Raw genomic sequence first — 19,088 nt, forward strand, 5'->3', positions numbered from 1 at the left:
ATATGTCCTTAACACGCGTTTGTTCCCTGACCCACTCCTCTCTCAAAGGCATCACGGGGTGAGAAAAATCAGGGAGGTTGAGCTGGTTCCTCTTGTACCTGTGCTTCTTTCCTTTCATGCAAGTCTTGCTCATCTTTGCCTTTTTATAGTGGCTTTCGTGTCGTGCCAAAAAACTCTGCGTAATTGCAAAAGTTGGGCAGAAAAGCGAGAACAGTGTGCACTTACCCTGCTTTTTGTATTGCCAGAAGAGGAGGAGGTGTGGGGGAAATCTAGAGTTGAAACAGAGGAGGCTTTCGTTCGGTGGTGAGAGCTTTGCAGAGCCCACAGAGTCTATGGGCCCTTGGGGGGATTAAAGTGCCTCTGATAATGAGGCGAGTCTTTTCAGAAAAGATTTTTCCCCTTCTGCTCGCATTGCAGGAGAAGCTGTCTGGGTTTCTGTACTCCATCAGGCAAAACATTGAGAAGAAGGCAAAGTCGACGGGCTCTTCCTTCAAGCTCAGTGTTGGTGAGTGAAGTAATCTTGTTGTTGTGACACAAGTTCGGTTCCCGGCTGCGGCAGCCGCTTTGCTGATGGAGGCGAAAAGCAAAAACGCCTGTGTGTACGAGATTTCGGCGCACGTTAAACATCCCCTGGTGGTCAAAATTAATCCGTAGCCCTCCACTACGGTGCGTCTCATAGCCTGCGCTGCATCGGCGCGTTAAGCCCTACAATCAATCATCAAACATTCTTGTCGTCAGGGTTGTCGTCAGTGCTTTAATTTCTCCTCCTCCTCCCCAGCCAACTTCAGCCGTGCGCTGGCGGGTGCGTGGGACGTGACGTCGGCCATGAACTACTTCCTGGCCACGGGCAACGTGGTGACCAAGTCTGGGCTGGGCCTGATGCAGTTCACGGGCACCACGGTGATAGCGGAGAAGCTCAACTACTGGCGCTACCTGTCCCACTTCCGCTGCGTCCACAGGGGGGCCTTCTTCGCCGAAATGCGCACCACCACCGTGCGCAAGCTGCTGCCTGAGGCGTGGGGTGAGCCCATTGATTTTCATTACGGCGGGAAAATGGCCAATTTTGAGTGCTTTAGCAAAACTTTTTTTTTCTCTTGAGCTACTGCATTGCTATGCATGAAAGTGTTGCTTATAGGTTGTTCTTTCAAACACATAACAGCAGTGTTGTTAAAGGTACAATTATTTACAGTTGACTGGTCAAATAAACAGAACAAAATGCACTAGAAAGTATTGGTTGTATTCACTGGTGTGGCACGCATGCAGGCAATCATGTGAGTGCGCCGTCACTGGTTACGTTGGGCTCTGTGGGATGGCAGTACTTGTCCGTGCTAAGCACATGATTTGTGTTGGACGTTCCAAACTCTACCCCACCGAACGCAAAGTAATGCTTCGACTCCAATGTGAGCGCGATTAATAACATCTCTGTTGACACACACCACCATTGAAAATCGGGATTGAAACGGACCAGACGACGCACGGCAGTGTTTTTTTTTTTTTTTCTGCGGCTTGCGGGTGCAATGGCACAAGCTGCGCCAGGTACGTGGCGCTTCGGCCATGTTCGTGGCTGTTTCCAGTGTTGCCAAGCGAAGACATTGACAGCAAAATTTGTCAGTGATAACCACCTATGCTGAGAGGGCCGGCCAATTACTCGATGGAGGGATGAAATAAGGGAATTCGGAGGCGAAGCATGGACTCGAGCGGTGCGGGACTGAGTGGCTTGAGGTCGACGGGAGGGGCCTTGTCCTGCAGTAGACCTGGTGGGCTCCTGCTTATGGTGATGATGCAACAGCTGGGTATCCGACCAAGGGAGAGGGGCATCAGCTTTGCTTGTTCTCCAGCCTTGCACCACTAGTGCAAGCTGTGCCAAGTTTTCCACTATGAAAAGATGTGAAAAAAAAAAAAAAAAATCCTTTCGTTTTTCCCTGTACATCCTTACTCTTACTCTTTTCATATTTTTTCAAGATATGAAAAGAGTAAACACTTTGACGTGCACCGGGTCTGCTGTTCACTGCACCTGCACCTGCAGCCACTTGTGCTAGCGCCTACAGTGTGCACTCAGGACAGTGTTGAGGCGGGCACAAATTTCTCTGTTCTTCCCTGTCCAAAGTTTCCTTGTGTGTGGTTTTTCTTTTTTTTTCTTGGCACAGGCTTCCTCTGTCCTGTCCACACTCCTGACGGTTCCCCCTGTGGCCTGCTGAACCATATGACAGCGCTGGCTGAGGTGATGGATCTTCACTGTAGTCGCCACTGTTGTACTGGTACATGCACTGGGGGGTTGCCGTGAACCTGTTTTGGAATATTTTGCAAGCAGGGGGGTGCAGTTTTGATGTCACTGTCAGAAATAAAGTCTGCTTTAAGGTCTATCTGAGCATGTTCGTAACGTTAGCAGTTTTTGTAGTTGATGTCATTGCAATCGCTCTAGTATTTGCACGCATTTGGGGTTTTAATGCTTTGTCTGCCTTTCCAGACAGTCAGTAGACTGTATGTATGGATGTGTCACTTGTAGATTGGTAAACAAAAACAGCTGGAACAATTTAATTCCGGAGTTATCGATTGCATTTGGCTTATTTTGGTCGGCTGGATCTTTTTCGTAAGGACGTGGGTTAGTTGCTCGGCCGGTGCTTTTCCAGAGGTTCGAACCTTTTTTCAACACCCTTCATATGCAAAACTGTACTTTGTTGCCGGTATGCAGGCTCAGAAATTGCTAAACAAGACTGGGCAGCAGTACGGGCCATGGCAGCGCAGCTCCTTGTTTATGGTGAAAGGTTGCTAAAAAGGCAGTGGTCCGAGATTTCAGGGTGCATTAAGGGAAAACAGTGGTTTTAAAACAACTTTAATTTTCAAGTAAACTTTGTGAAACTTGTCAGTCTTGCTGCTTTTTTCCCCACTGATTTCAAATATGCCAATTATTGTTTCACTCGGTCAATTAGTTCCGAAGATAATTAGAGATAATTAGCCATTTTTGGTCAAACAATAGACAAAGCAGTGTTGGTCGTAAAACTGTAATCTTCATAATTTCCAGTACTATGAACCCTGGTGAATGCAATAATCGAAGCAGTTTTTGTGATGCATCGCTTGGAACCAATTCAAGGAACCATTTCGAATGCCCATTTCCAACACCGAAGTTTAATGAGCTGTAAAATTAGTCCCAAGTGATGCATAAAAAAAAAACTGCTTCGATTACTGCATTCACCAGGGTTCATAGTACTGGAAATTATAAAGATTACAGTTTTGTGACCAACACTGTTTTGTCTATTGTTTGACCAAAAATGGCTAATTATCTTGAGCAAAAAGTAATGGCATATTTGAAATCAGTGGGGGAAAGAGCAGCAAGACTGACAAGTTTCACACAAATTACTTGAAAATTAAAGAAAATTGTTTTAGGACCAGTGTCCCCCCGTAATGAAGGGATTGTAAGCAGCCTGAAATAGTTTGAGCAACTGTCATGGAGATGTGAATAGAGTCACTAAAACATTACACGAAGAGTGCAACGTTTTAGTGATTGTTATTGCTGACAGATGTGGGTGTTGTTACAAGGACCAGGGCACATGACTATGATAGGTCTATCTTCTGTCTTGTCAAAGTAGCATGTTTGGCGAGTGGCTCGCAGGTGAGGTGCCTCCATTCTAATGACGAACAGCTGAAGACCAAATTAAAGTTGTTTATTACACGAAGAATAGAATAAAAGTGATGGTGCAGGTAGCAGAACACTGGCATGCTTAAAACATGACAACTCGAATTGGCAGAGAAACATTTTACATGGAGCCTAAAGACGCACCTTTGGCTTGCGCAAGGGCAAGCATGAATGCTCAGAATTCCCAACTTTCATCAGGCATTCAGCATGTGGAGCATGGCGACAAAAAGTGCAAATGCACAAAATACCTCCCACTGGTCTTGTGATGGTTTCCCCAGAAGCCGGTGCACACAGTGCCAGAGAGGCGGAGGCAAAAGGCGGGAGTACTTCGGCCGGCCGCCATTTGCCGGAAGCTTGCTCGAACACGCCTTTGCTCGAGCCAGTTTGTACTGGTTCTCGCGACGGCTGTAGCCGGGACTCACAGGCCCAGAGTGGTAGCCAGGCTCCGGCCTGTCCCAACATGAAAGCTCCTGATGAGCTGGCTTCACCGCCACACGGGGAACTTTTCTGCAGTGAGTAAAACTTGGCTGTAGCCGGCGGATCTTGTGTGCCCAGGGCAACGGCGAAGCATCTTGTACGGATTCATAACAGTACTTTATGCCTGCACTGCATTCACTTTGTAGTTGGTGTGCTGGAAAATAAGCTAGGATGGAATACTGCCACAGTGCATCCAGTAATGATGCAAAGGGCCTTTGTAAGGCTGGAAGGCTTCAGGCTAAAGCCTTCCAGCACAACAATGGTACGAAGCAAGTCAAGGTGGGCAGTAGGATGTGCTTCTCTATTTGTGCCTACTGGAAGCAGTGCAGGTGGAATTTGGTGCTTATTACGGTCCTGCTGAACAGTATTTCATGTGTGCTTGGTTGCTGTACAGCTTCCGTTACCATCTAACATCACCTCGGTTTTAGCTCTTAGTTCAGCCATTGTGTGAATCAACTCCAAGAGGTCAACAAATGCGGTTGCAGGCTAAGGCTTGATAAATTCATGAACTGGCTACTACTGTGGTTGTGAGTGCAGATGGTGAATCAGCAGTATCCGACGGGCCACTTGCCTGCCCTCCTGGGCAGCCTGGGCATGGCACCGCTGGATGGCATCAGGCCAAACCTGGCCGAGTCGTACGTCGTTGTCCTTGACGGCCGTGTCCTCGGCTACGTGGAGGACGCCAAGGTGGAGGCACTGGTGACCAGTCTTCGCACACTCAAGGCCTGCGGACTGGAAAAGGCATGCCGAGTTTTGGTTTCCCTTCTTTAGCACGTTGTTTGATGAGCGCCGAGACAGCCCAACACACTTTTTTCGTTTATCATTTTATTCAAGATCCACAGGGAGTGGCAGCCTCTAAAACTTTATTTCATCGACGCAGAAGCCGCTTCTAAGCTTTTGGTAGTTTGTCTGTGGGCATTGCACTGGAGGTACCATAAAGGCATCCCCATCACACGCAAAGGGGTTTTTACCTGTTGCTGACTCAATATAAATGGGGCGCTTCCTTTTCCACTGCATCTTGGTTCAGTGGAATCCCAACATGTTGTTACTTCGTGCTGCATTTTCCTGGCTGTTATGCCGGTTTGTCAAAGTTTCCATGGGGTCCAATGCATTGGGATCCCTGCCGTTGCATCGCAACCATACAAATGTTCCTGTACAATACATCGCAATCTGGCACCCCAAACCCACACACGCAACAATTGCTGACTGCCATTTTAAATGTTCACAAGCCTTTGCCTGACTTGACAATGGAAGTGGCTACGTGGAACTGCATGCGAGTTGGAATCACCGCCACTAGATGGCCATCTGTGGGAAGGGCTTAGTGGCTCAGCTGTTTACACCCCTTTAAGAGGGGATGCTAATAACCTCCATTTATCGTTTTGTATGAAGGGCTATCGCGTGCACTCTAGCATCGCCCTGCAGTTGTCGTCATGAGTGCTATCTTTGTTGTGCTTTCTTGATGGCGTGTGGAAGTGGAAGGTGCTTTCCCTGGATGAAAAGCTCGACATTCTGGGAGCAGTTGATGGGCAGGCAGCGTGAAACACAGTCAACATTGCTAAAGAGCTACTGCCCTCAGCACTAAAAATAATCACCTGTAAGCGGGCTGAGATAGAAGATAATGTGGCACTGTTTGGCCCAAATGTTAAGCAGGCTTGTGGCGCCGAGCATGGTAACCTTAACAGGGCGCTTCTTACGGGGTTCAAGCAGTTGCGCGCTGCCGGAGTGAACGGCAACCCTCCATTTTTAATTCTTTTTTTTAGGTTTTGAAAGGCAATACTGTGTAGACCATTTATAACATAACCGCTTATAGTGCGGGACCGGATATAACGCGGGTTTTTGTGACCACCGGTTTGCCTCCCATAGAACTCAATTCATAAGCATACCGCTTACGATGTGGTTCGCCGAAGCACAATACCGTTTATAGTGTGGTTTTTCGGCGGGTCTGCTCATCGACCGGCGCAGCTGGGGCATCATTTTAGGGTAGCAAAAGAAAAAGAGAAATGATGAAATTGGCCATCTGACACAGCGGGCACCCCTTGCTCTCCTCTAACTTCGACACAGAAGCAAAAAATAGGCACCCTTTAGTTCGCGCGTACGTGATAACCACAGCTGTCCTTGCTTGATGCACCTCGGAAGATAGCGACACGCAGCACACGAATTGTGCACATCGGCATTGCGCGTGCGTTTTTTTCATGCTTGCGTCTACGATTCCGCGCTGGCGGTGGCTTCTTCGCGTGGCAGTGGGAGGAGCCTGACGACTTGCACCAATGGAAAGACGCGCACCTAATGGCGGGAGATTCGAAGCGCTCCGAGCTGGCTAGCCGCGCCAGAGGAGGTGTTTAGGCTAAAGTCCCTCGATCAGATGAAGGGACTTTAGTTTAGGCTTACCACCGCGGTATTTTTTGATGGGCGCTTTCACAAGCAGTGTGGATGGCAGTTTATATTCCACTTTGCGGTCACATTATCAGCTCTTTTCTTGCATGAGCATCTTCGCTTGCGCCTCGTGCGGCATTTCAGCGAGCGGTTAAAAGTGGTCGCTGGAGCTGCCTGCACCGCTTGACGGCCAGTGCCGACGCCATGTTGCCGCCTCTTACCGCGCCGCACACATTACGTCAGTTGTATCCGCGCCGGCGTCGCCGCGCCTGCGGCGTGCGCTGCACGTTTTCGCGAGAAATCGCTCCATGCGGTTCACGCTTTAGAACGTTGAGCAGATAAGCCACCGCTCTTCCCGAACAAGCGAGCCGCGCGAAGATTTCCACCACCAGTACATTGCGCTGATAAGCAGCCGCCTTCGGCATCGTGAACACAAGGGGGGGTAAAAAAAAAAAAAACCCGCTGGCCTTTCTTATCATGTCCTGCGGCATCTTCATAGACGCAAAAAACGCAGCCATGGTCTTTCAAAACACAAACACAACGGAAGTTAAAGCCGCACTCGCCATTTGTAAGACCGCGCTTTTGCAATATGTGAGACCCGGCAGCAGCGGCTGATGTTAAAAATAATACGAAATAAAGACCCTTCCTTCGTTTTTAGGCGCTGTGCGTTTGGGTGATAAAAAATTTAGGATGACTTAAGAGGTAGGTGGTGATTTGGTTGAATTCGCGCAGGTTTTGGTTATAGTGCGGTACCGGTTATAGTGCGGATTTTTGTGGCTCCCGCGACATACGTTATAAGCGGTCTACACTGTAATGTACAAATAAAGGGTTTTAAATTAAGTCAAAACTAGACTGTTTTCATTCATTCTTATAGTGTTCCTCACAGGTGCGGCTTTTTTCTCCGGTCCAATGAAAAACGTAGGAATGGGGTTCCACTGTATTGTCCGATATTTCTCGTCCCGAACAGCTGCTTTTATATGAAGCGGGCTGTACCTGATTTCTCTCCCTGAAATTTCGCTGAAGAACATAAGTATGCTTTGTCACAAGTCAGGGGCTCTAGCCTTGAATGAAAAGAAGAATGGTTCAGGGAAAGGGAGAGGCAAGCAAAAGGGCTTCCAGGTCCCTGTAGACCTTTGCAAACCAGCAAGGTATTACTGTGCTGGTGTACTGAGAATGTGTGCAGTGATATCTCGTCATGTAGCCCTGCTTGTGCTTTCCTTTTACTCTCTGTGAGTTTTCTCCAGCTGCATTGCAGTAAGTTGTGGCCTCAGCCCCGTTTTTGGACCCTGCCCTTGAACCTGCACCTCAGGTGCCCCCGACCCTGGAGATTGGCTTTGTGCCCAAGACGAGCCAGGCGTCCCAGTACCCGGGGGTGTTCCTCTTCTCGACGGTGGCGCGCATGATGCGGCCCGTCCTCAACATGGCCACCAACACGGTCGAGTGGATCGGCACCTTTGAGCAGGTGCACCTCAGCATCTGCGTGGTGCCCGAGGAGGCGCACGAGGGGGTGAGTGGTAGATTGGTTAACTAGGATTACCGTATTTACTCGAATCTAACGCGCACCCGTTTTTTGCGGTCCAATGAAGGCAAAAAATGCGATGTCCTCGATTGTAACGCGCACGAGACTTTCATTATTTAATACAAAATTCCAATTTTTTCTCACTTGGAACAAGCAAGGTTTATTCCAAAGGTGGCACGAAATGAAATGTGCCGCTTATTGCCGGCAAGACAGTCACCACGACGACGGTCTGGGGTGGCGCCATCGTTATGGGTGTCGGAGCCACTCACTGCTGCTGCAAGTACTCCCCCAGCGGGTCTTTTATTTGGGGATGTCGCCCCCTCTTTGGTCCACTAAACCCTTTCCGTGTCGCCTTGCTTGCGGAAATTTTCTCTTTCTGTTTGTGTTAGTCCCGCACGCAAGTGTCCAGAACACTGAACGCACGTGACGCGGCCCGATTGCCATTGCTTTCCGCGCACAAGATTACTTAAACGCAGCATCATGGGGAACCTGGCATGTCTTCGCAGTGGGAAATTCCATGGCGGAAAGAACAGAGGTACGCAAAAAAGGACTACGCAGACAACAAAGGCAAACACTACGAGGCGCTGTCTACACATTTAGTAGTCAAGTGGCCATCTTGAAACGTCGATGGCGATACGGCGCCGTAGTGTTGAGTTGTACTCGATTGTAATGCGCATGTGATTTTGGGACCTATTTTTCCGGAAAAAACGTGCACATTAGATTTGAGTAAATACGGTAGGGCATGCTGTTTGGAATCTCATTCACTCACTCCTCGTAAGAAATCAAGTGCGTGCCGATGTGTGCTTAAACTGCTTGCGTCCATCGGCTTGCAGTTTACTTTTTGACTTTCATTCCTGAACACGGGACCCCAGTTGTGTTGGTGGCTAGCAAGAGAAGATCAAACGAGAATTAAATGGTGAGGGACCATCCCCTTCTGAGTAGTGAAAATTTGTTCGTACATCTGCTGCAAGCTTTTTCTCTGAGTGTGATGTGAAACCTGCATTTTCTTTTTTCTATCAGATCACCACTCACCAGGAGCTGAGGCAGACCAGCATGCTGAGTGTGCTGGCTAACATGATCCCCTACTCAGACTTCAACCAAAGTCCCCGAAACATGTACCAGTGTCAGGTTGGTTATCTACTTTCCTGGACCTCCTGCACTCCACGAGTCTCCTTTTTTGGAGCATAAGTAATTTAAAGGGACAGACAACCAATTTTTGTCGAACATATTCCATCCCAAATGAAAAGGCATCACTTAAAAAACACCTTAACCAGGGTTCGCACAGGTCCTTGAAAACCTTGAAAACCCTTGAATTCAGAAGTGTCAATTTCAAGGCCTGGAAAGTCCTGGAATTTTTAAATGGTCCTTAAATATCCTTGATTTTTATCGAGAGAATAAATGGCCCTGTTTTTTCACAAGAATTTAAAGCATTTGTCGTGAATTTTAGGTGTTAACAAATCTAAAGAAACGTAACAATCAAGCTGCAGTGTATTGCTTGAAATTTTAAAAAGTTTGTGGATTTTCATTATTACGAGGCAACATTGGGCGCAGGCTTTTCACAATCCAATCCATGTCACAATACAATCCAGTGAAAGCCAGCTTCTGTTCTCTATCTTGCATCTTCCAAGTCTGTGGACGTTTGCTCATTGCATGTTTGCTGTGCCTCATACGCTCCATCTGTGTTTGCTTTTACGTGCAAATGGTGGACGTGTACATAGTTCGTCCTGCCTTACAGCAACACTTGCTGATTCAGTTTCAACTGATACTCTTGCTGACAAAGCAGGAGATGCAGGCAACATTACCGAAGTTTTGAAATCAAACAGCCTCAGCAAAACAACACAAAAAAACCTCTAAATACCAAACATGAAATAAAAGCTGGGGGAGCAGTCATGCACCTGTTAGAGGCTATCTAAATGTGCAATATTGTGCTTAGTTATTGTGCAATAAAAGACTGTTGCATTGTGTTAAAAAAGCTATAAATAATCCCAGATAAAACATTAGATTGGGACCTTGAAAATGTGTTTTCTGGTCCTTGAAAGTCCTTGAAAACCCTTGAATTTTTGCTTTTGAAGCCTGTGCGAACCCTGCTTAACCCGAAACGGCTTTGCTGAGAGTCCTAGAACTTCTGAAATAGGAATTTTTACATCTACCAGCCATGGCCCGTCAAAACGAATGCCGGTAACCACAACAGTCGTGTGGCAACATACTTGTAACTGCACGTGAGAGGAAAACAGGTATTTAGAAACTTGTCCCCAGCCAAAAGAACAATAATGCGTGACCTTTTTTATTCCTTTATGTGGCTTTTGAATCACGTGTTGAAACCTACGAAGTTGTGTAGACACATACGGTAGTGTCACAGTTAGACACTACATGGTGCCACCTTGTGGGGTTTGTGGTTAAAAAGGGGCTGTATCACCGGGCTAGTTAGCCAGAACACGAGCACCAGAGCCACAATCCACCACGTGGCATCGTGGGGACGCCGCTGTGGGTCCAATCGACTCACCGGAAGGTGCCAAAGACGAGCTCGGTCGCAGGCAAAGTTGATGAAGTGCACTTCGCTCTACAGTCGGTCAAATGTACACTATGTACAAGAGAGCGGCTGTCCCGAGATTGGACGGAGGAGCTCAATAAGCCGTCGTAGGCCACCGGCTCGGTTCGTCTCCTGAGGAAAAACTCGCCTTGCCTCGTGGTCGGGGAACGGAACGTTTCTGAGTGCGACCGGGCGGTTCGACCGTGCGTGGGGAAAAGGCCTCAGAGAAGCCCCCGCGTGCCGTTTTATGCCTCCGTGGGAGAGAAGGGTGAGAAGGAGGGTGCTCGCGGGCTGAAAGAGCAGGTCGGTGCGTCGGCCGGCGGAGGAGGGCGTGTCATGTCTTGCGCGAGAGCCCGCGAGACTCAGTGCGCCCTTGCCGCTTATGGCGGTAGCCCCGGCGGCGGCGCCAGCCTACTAGCTCTAAGCAAGACATGGGGACAGACCTGGTTCCCACAACCTTCAGACCTCAGAAATTTTAGGGCAAAACTAAAATTCTTTCCTCCAGTTTACTTGGAAATTCGTTGCGGTTACCCTAGTATACAAAATGCTAGCTTTTGTATGAGCTAGAGGGCATCTACTCCTCGAAAATTGGTTGTCTGTCCATTTAACGCTAATACTACTTCTGAATTGAGTTGAATTTATTTACAACCAGTTGGTGCACTTGGGAAGTGGTTGGTGCATTTTTCTTAGGACTGAAGAAGAAGCCTTACCAGCTAAGCAAACGGCATTCAAACTTTGCTATGGAGCTGTTGAGGAGCATTAACTAGCACTTGTGTTATTGTGTGGCTTTAGGCAACGGTCATTTGGAAGCACAAGAAGACACGAATAAATACAAACATCATCTGCCTTACTGTCGGCCGGCACATTGTAAGTATTGTATGTTGGTACGAATGCAGTTTCTCAGTACACTACACTTGACTGTGTTTAATTTTTTCTTTTTTTCTAATTAAGCTAAGCCTAATGCTGGCATGTCACGGCCCCTGCATAAGTACATACGGTATGTTCGCCTAAAAGGAAGTTGTGCTGCCCTGATATCACTTGACAATGTCTCAGAGTGATAACTGATATCCAAAGTGTCTAGTTGTAGTGGGCAATGTGTAGCGTTGCAGAAGTAAGTCCACCGCATCTGGTGTTTGTATTGACATGTGCTTTTAAGTGCAGAGCACTTTGAGGGCTTGCCTTGTCGTCGTAGCTCGCTCGCTGGACCCAAGTAGAGCCGCACGGTGTTCCGTCGTAGCCACTGTCGTCGCGACGTAACCCAGAGGCTTCGAGAGCCAAGCGGTTTATATAGTCATAAGCGTTTGGAAGTCGTCAACCGCTGGCGCTTGTCGTACATCTGCCCGTTGTTTAGTGCAAAGAAAACTGTAGGTACATTTGAGGCAAAATATACGTAATTAACTGAAAGTGCCCGCGTTCATTTAGTTAGGAACGCCTGTTGGGTTGATTTTTACGATAGTAAGCGAAAAAAAGTGGCAGTGCAACACTGGCACATCCGGGAGGAAAAGCAAGCACAGAAAGAACAGAACTCCAGCTGGCCCTGTTTCAGGCAGGGGGCATGCGAGCACTGCAAAGGCAGGAAATTTGAAATGCGTTCGGTGGTAGCAGTGAGCGGATAACGGCGCCACAGTCCATTATGGCGAATCACTGCTTTGCACTTCCGACAGCTTTGATATTGAGTGGAACGGCTTTAATTTTTATTTCTTGGTCAGCTGACAGGATTGTACCTTTTTTCTAGCTCTATTTACAAGTGCTTATAGTGACAAATGGGGACATGATTTCTGGCTGATCGTAAAAATGAGGGGTTGTTGCAAAAAGCAAAAGTTCAAATTAGTCCACTTCGCTTACGGAAGGACATCCGACAGTGGCAAACTTTAAAAAGCAGTGTAGGGCACTTCTTGCATGTACAAGTATCACCACATTTGGATCAGTGATTCTTGCTGGGTTGGTTGATTTTCTCGCCGCCGCAGAAGAAAAAAAAGAGCTGGGGTCGTTGTAAGATCTGGGTCGCGTTTTTTTTTCCCCGTTTTTGTCGAGCAGATGGGCAAGCAGACCATGGGCACACCTTGCCAGGCGCTGCGGTATCGCTCGGACAACAAGCTGTACCGCATCCAGACGCCACAGACGCCTGTTGTGCGCCCCACGGCCTACGACCACTACCACATGGACGACTTTCCTACGGGCACCAACGCCATTGTGGCGGTCATCTCCTACACGGTGGGTGTCGTCTGAAAGCTGCCTGCTAGACACGTTGGCTGGCACACTGCTAACCCTGCAATGAAGCACTGCAGGAACTTTACCCTGCCATGAGCACAGTAGGTTTGTCTAATTTATCGTCGCTTTGTTAAGGGACGATGTCTGTGTAGTGATGTGATGAAAGCGGAGTTGGGAAAGGTTGGCTGTTGCTGTGTTTGTCAGACATGATCGACTGAGCTTTCCGAACAGAAACAGTGGCTGTGGGGGAGGGGAAGCAAAAAAAAGTTGGCTCCAATCCACGCTGTGTGGGTGGTTGGGCTGCCAAGCCGTAAATGACCCCCACAACGATTACCCATGCGGCGTCGCTTGAATTCACGCACGTGGCATCCGCTCACTGCTACCACCCATCACGCTTTTTGCCTCCCCGTCTCACTCCTCTCTTGATGAATTTAATGGAGGTTTCTCCAATGCAGTTCAAATTTCCCGCGCCCGCAGTGCTCGCGCACCCCCGGCCTGAACAGCACAAGTGGGAGTTCTGTTCTTTTTTGCTTGTTTTCATGTCGCATGTGCCGGCACCTTACTGCGCAGTTTGGAACGCGCTGTTTCTGGTGGCCACTTTTAGCATCTTTCGAAAGGTGAGGAGGAAGGCTACACGCACGTCTTTGGCGCCATCTCTCGCACTGCTACCCCTCACTCTTGTTTCATGTGTCGCCCTCTCCCTCCCCAGATGCTGAATCCAAACAACCGTCTCTCTCCTCCTCCTACTCTTCTGGGCGTAGCTTAGTCGGCAAGACGACAGGCTGTCGCTCCTCTTCTCTACGCAGGCCCAGGTTCGATCCCTGGTGGTGCCAGCAGTTTATTTATATAGCCAGGGGTGTAGCCAGAAGCCAGTGATAGCCTGGGATGTATGTTTGGGTAGCCAGTAGTAGCCAGGGAGTTTTCTGCTGATGTGGACACGAAAATCCTTGGCTGGTTAGAGGTATACTGCTTCGCAGTAAAAAAGAATTGGCGCAATCTTGCTCCATGCTTCCTGTGAATTGTGCTCTCACCAACCCTGTTTGTGTACATACCAGGGAGTGAAACCAAAAGGGTCGTTTTGAGTTTTTTATTTGTTCCCGGGTCATGAAGTAGTGCGTAAATCTTTTTCACAGAATTCCCGCAATCTCGTTTCTGCGTCCCACTTTACAGAACCGTTTGGAGCAGGCATTGTGATGTACTACTTTAGTCTTCTCACGGTGACATTTTGAGTGCGCTCATCCTACTGGATTTAAAAAAAAATGGTTCTCAGGGCTACGACATGGAGGACGCCATGGTGCTGAACAAGTCGTCTGTGGAGCGAGGCTTCAAGCACGGCTCCATCTACAAGAGCGAGGTGGTCAACCTGCGTGTCCTGGCCGGCGACACGGGCAAGCAGGTGTCGCTGGTGTTTGGCCGCAAGATGACCGACCGGCACCTGGAAGACCGCATCGACCTCGACGGTCTGCCCTACATCGGCACCCGCGTGGAGCACAACCAGCCGGTCTGCAGGTGACTGACTTGTTCGCTGCGCTGCAGTACAGTAAGCGTTCCAAACAAGTGTGACCTGCAACAGGGAGCGAGAGAGAGACAGGGCAAACTTTTATGGAAACTGAGGAATGGCTGTCCTCATTCTAGGATGCCTTGAGCTCGGGCTGGGTTGACAGCTTTTTCGATAAAGCACAGCTGATTTTAGAGGCCATAGCTGGCCAAGGCTCCCACCCAAAGCTCTGTAAAAAGGTGGAGGTTAGGGGGGTTGAGGGTACATTTGTCACAGCCATCCGTTAAGTTTGAGAGCCCTGGGTTCTTCACAAAAGCGGCTAAGTGAAAAACATTGTGTGAGATCAAAGAGCTGCATTCATTAACAAACTTGAGCTGTGCAGTGCGACCCATCGAAGATACCCAGACCACCTACCTTTAAGTGTAGGGTAATTGGGGAATGTAGCTCAGAGTAATTTTGAGAAAAAAAAAATATTTAAAATCTGGTTGCTTGTTGTAATATCGCCTGCTTGCTGCCTGCTGTTGTTCACCATGTCATTCTTAGTTTTGTCTCAAATGCGTCTTGTGCTGGGTGTTTGCAGTGAGTCATTGTTACAAATCCCCCAGTTTGGTCTAGTGATGACGTGGGAGGCAAAGGGGCAAATTGCCAGCCTTGGCACCGTAGAGCAAGTGGTAACAAATGTTGCGCAGTGTTGGGTAATGAGAGTCGTGAGTTTTATGCTGTCCTTTCGCAAGTGCACAGTGTTATGCACCTGGGGGCATACAACACTGAAAGTTGCAAAAAAAAACAAAAAACATAAGATGTACAGCAAAGGGAAGGAAGTAAAAAGCACAAAGGTTAATAAAAAGACGGGGGGAATTTGAAAGGGGTAGTCTCGCATTAACCACTAGAAGGTGTTGGCTACACAGAGGACTGATCGGGTAGAGTTCAGTCAGGCGATGGAATTGTCAGTGGTCAGCAGAGCATGTTGCTGTCGAGCGGCTTTGATGTGTAGGTTTTCATGTAGAGGCCTTTTATTCTTGCATTGTGATAGTTTTTAGCTAGGTATGTAATGGGAGGTTGAGGGCTAGAGATGGTTACAGACCTTGGTCTGCTTGGCTGCCCATACCCTGCAACATCGCCATCCACAGCACTGTCCGTCAGATACCTGGAATGTTGAGTGGCCGGCAGCAACTGTGACGGCCCTTAGGCCAGGCATCACAAACCAAAACTTTGTTCGGTTGTTGCCGTGGTCGTCCTTCTCCTCCTCCTCCTGTCTTTAGAGCACAGTGCTTAGGCGCCCATTTGGCATTGGCTTTACTGAGCAGATGATCTGTTGGTGCAGGTAAGGATGAAAGAGCAAACGTGGGGCGTTGCAGAGGACAAAGGATGTAATCATGAGGAGGAAAGCAGGGGGGAAGTGTATGGTTATTCGTGCACTCTCCATTGCTCGTGTTTCCGCTGAGCCAAATGCTTAGCCAAAGCTATAACTATAATTAAAAGTAGAGTACGCACTGCGGGCAAAAGAGTGCTGCAAGAGAGCTGGTCCATCGTTGAGTGGAAATTTCCGGCTTACCTTCTCGGGAGGCCGTCAGGTCCGCGTGTTGTCTCCTTGGGCGCAGTTCCGAGGGGGACGAAGTTGCTTTGGGGACCATTTCCAGAAGAAACTTGTCGTCGCCATCGCTTGTCGCCCACGTCGTTGAAAACCGCCCGTTTTCCCTTGTGTTTCGGCTCCATATGTTGCGAAGCGACCACCTCGATTTGGTTGAGCCGCCAGCGAACGGAGCTGTGGGACACCCTCCGCAACAGGTGTGTTCCAAGTTGCAGACAGCGTTGTATACAGCTTGGGAAGCAGCTTAGCTAGATGTTTAAGCATCTAAACTGGGCATCAATTGAAGGAGGATTGGAACGGTGTCACTGCCACCACCACAAAGATAAAACTAGGAGACACGTCAACGTGCGAGCTGGAGCTTTGTGGAATACAAATATGTTCAGTATGACAATAAATATGACAGAATAGGTAACTAAATGTGGTTTAAAATAAATTACACGTGACCTTTTTCGTTAAAAAAACAAAGTTTAATAACAACGGTGTTCTTTAGTGCATAGGCATACTTTTCAAGAGCCGTTAAAAGAACAGTCCCATGAGTCTTTTCTGGGTCGGCACTTTGGGAGAACAAACCAAGCCTCATTGGAGATGATTGTGAGTGATGCGTTGCCCCCGTGTTGCCTGGTTGCAGTTTCATCAATGTGGTGACAGGGGAGACCCGGGTGCACAAGTACAAAAGCATGGAGGCAGGCTACATTCACGAGGTCAAGCTCCTTGGGAACGACACGGGCACTGACGTCCTGCAGAACATTTGCATCACCTACTGGATACAGGTAGCACAACATTCACTCTATTTGCCTCTCTCTAAATAGGCACCTAATTTTTTTTTTATGCACACCAGATTTTTGTGTTACAGAAATAGGGAGAACTATGAAAGGTTGGCATGTAAAGGTTGACACGTAGTGTAGTCTTAAAGGGACCCTGCAACACTCTTTGAGCAGTGCAAGTAAACCTGCGCAACGTTTAGATTACACTGCCAGGAATACCTGAGCCAAATATTACACGTGCACGTGAAGCGGTGAGCGCGTAAATCGATGTGAAAGACGCGGAAAAACAAACCGCTCTCTCTTCAGTTGTCCTCATTATGCATGGCCTGAGGGACGTCACATAGGCCATGGCTGCCCGATCGGCTGTCACTGGTCAACTTCGCGGCTAGATTCTCCCATTTCCGTTGTCGTCATCGCTGTGTACGAACCTCTTCTATGCCTGAACCTGTACGCACAGTTTTGCCGTTTCTTTTGTGTTTTGAGTGCGCGCGGAGTTTGAGTGATGAGCTCAATACTTCCCTTTCAACGGGACCACTCGACTACAAACGTTTATTGCGTCAAAAACGCCCTACCAGCCCGAGCACGCACTTGCGAGCAGGCACCCATGCCTGCTTTTTTGTGGCACCAGACCGGAAATAAGCCCCTCCGCGTTGCGGAGAAAAGGAGAAAACTACCCGGCATGTGATATATCGAAGGCCGCCGAAGAGAACGTCGCGAGCCGCCCCCCTCTCCGGGAGAGAGCGCGCAGCTTTCGTCGCGTTGCCCGCGGTCGAGTTGAGAGGGAACGATTATGCGCGATTTCTCATCGCGCGTAGTTTCGTTAATTGTGAACGGATTTTCATAATTCTTGCGGGAGGAAATTTCTGGGACAATAGACTTTATCCCAAAATACATTACTAGTAGTCGATGGCAAGTGTTGCAGGGTCCCTTTAATGTTGTCGCTCTTTGCAGTGGTAAAATTTCTATAAGTGCTCCCCCGACCACCTTGTGTTGTGTTGTGTTGTGCGGTCTATTGTTAGTGGCATTGAGCCTGAACTAAAGGAGGTGCTGGAATGCGCAGTTGATAAAATGTCACCTCTTGCTGCAAATCCTGTCTGGCAGGTGCATGAATCCTATTTGCAAAGCAGGCCAGTAAAAGACACTTATGTATATACAGTTGAACCTCGTTACGAGACATGGATGCAAGAGGCAAATGGGTATAAGAGACACTGTTCACCCACATGGTTGGCTGCCCTATCTTTCCCATTAAATTGACCTCTTTTATAACAGACATCGGATGTAGAAGGCAGTTGGTTATAAGGGACAAGTCATCCCTGAACTTTAATCGATAATCTCGCTTGTAACAGACATTCTAACTTCAGATGCAGTGCCACCAGTCACTACTTGCAGTTGCTTCCATTGTGGAAACACAGGTGGACGACAGATGCCTGCAGTTGCCATTTATTATGACTTCAGCAAACACACAGTGGTTCAGTCAGCTATGAAGTGATGATGAGAAGCCCTGCCAGTGGAAATGCAACTTACAGAAGTGGTTGAAGCTTACTGCCATCCATTAGAGCACAACCGCACATGCGGGCTCTCCCACTCGCGTAGCTCCCAATCAAGAAGCATCGCAGATGTTGAGTCCTGCAAGCGTAATGAATAGCCTGAGCACACAGCGGAAGAAGCTGTGCGCTCTGGCTATTCATCAGGCTTGTGAACTCAACCTCTACGATCCATCTTCCACAAACAGTGAAAGGAAAAAAAGCTTGTAGAATCGGTTGTAGAAAACAGTGTAAATACAGTCATGAAGCAAACAAAGATTCAGAACTGTTTCATAAATTCTGGGGGTCAAACATAATTTAGAATGAATCTTTTGCAACATGCTGTAGCATTCTTTTGAGCTTATTTTAGTCATACGGTGCCCACATTGAACTAGGGTCTGATTAGTAAGTGAAAACATGGTTCCCTGCTTGTAAGAGACATCTCGTATAAGAGACAGAAACTGCTTTCCGGTACGTGTCTCTTGTAAAGGGGTTCAACTGTGCTATAGAAATGGTCAGAAGCCAGAGCAATGAGACTTAGACCTGTATTCCTTATCACGTCTTCACACTCTTCTTTTAGCTTAAGGTTGCTGTAGGCACATCTGCCGGTTACGTCATGACAGCAGGTTGGGTTAGCTCGTTGTGACGGCGGGTGATGTTGTGCAGAACTACACAAGCTGTTGTTGTTACAACTGAGCACTCAGCCAGATACTGTAGAAGAATGTCCAAGCGAGGGAGGCAATGCTTGTATACATCAAGTGCCCATTCTGCTGTGTTCCTTGTGCGAATGTGTGCTGCCAAACAGTGGGGAAAAAAATGTGGCAGTGCCTATTGGAACCTGCCTGCCTGAGCCTGCCAGCATTACTGGGCTTTGAATCAAATGTTATGGTGTGACATTTAATTGTCGTGCACTGAAGCATTTACAGTGCTGTGTCGGGTTTTCCAGACCATTGAGCATCGATAAAAGC

General features: G+C 48.2%; 1 protein-coding gene across 1 annotated transcript in view; it reads left to right on the top strand.

Moving 5' to 3' along the window:
- Positions 1 to 19,088, top strand: part of Polr1b (RNA polymerase I subunit Rpl135) — a 65,393-nt gene that overhangs the window by 30,077 nt on the left and 16,228 nt on the right. Inside the window, exons 13-21 of the mRNA XM_077698909.1 lie at positions 418 to 505; positions 779 to 1,021; positions 2,148 to 2,221; positions 4,649 to 4,852; positions 7,794 to 7,991; positions 9,024 to 9,131; positions 12,571 to 12,747; positions 14,015 to 14,253; positions 16,462 to 16,603. Of these exons, the coding sequence (XP_077555035.1) occupies positions 418 to 505; positions 779 to 1,021; positions 2,148 to 2,221; positions 4,649 to 4,852; positions 7,794 to 7,991; positions 9,024 to 9,131; positions 12,571 to 12,747; positions 14,015 to 14,253; positions 16,462 to 16,603 (1,473 nt within the window). The remainder of the gene's footprint in view (positions 1 to 417; positions 506 to 778; positions 1,022 to 2,147; positions 2,222 to 4,648; positions 4,853 to 7,793; positions 7,992 to 9,023; positions 9,132 to 12,570; positions 12,748 to 14,014; positions 14,254 to 16,461; positions 16,604 to 19,088) is intronic.

This window comes from Haemaphysalis longicornis, unplaced genomic scaffold (assembly GCF_048455015.1).
Source record: "Haemaphysalis longicornis isolate Haplotype H1 unplaced genomic scaffold, Haemaphysalis longicornis Haplotype H1 scaffold_2, whole genome shotgun sequence".
Classification (NCBI taxonomy): Eukaryota; Metazoa; Arthropoda; class Arachnida; order Ixodida; family Ixodidae; genus Haemaphysalis; species Haemaphysalis longicornis.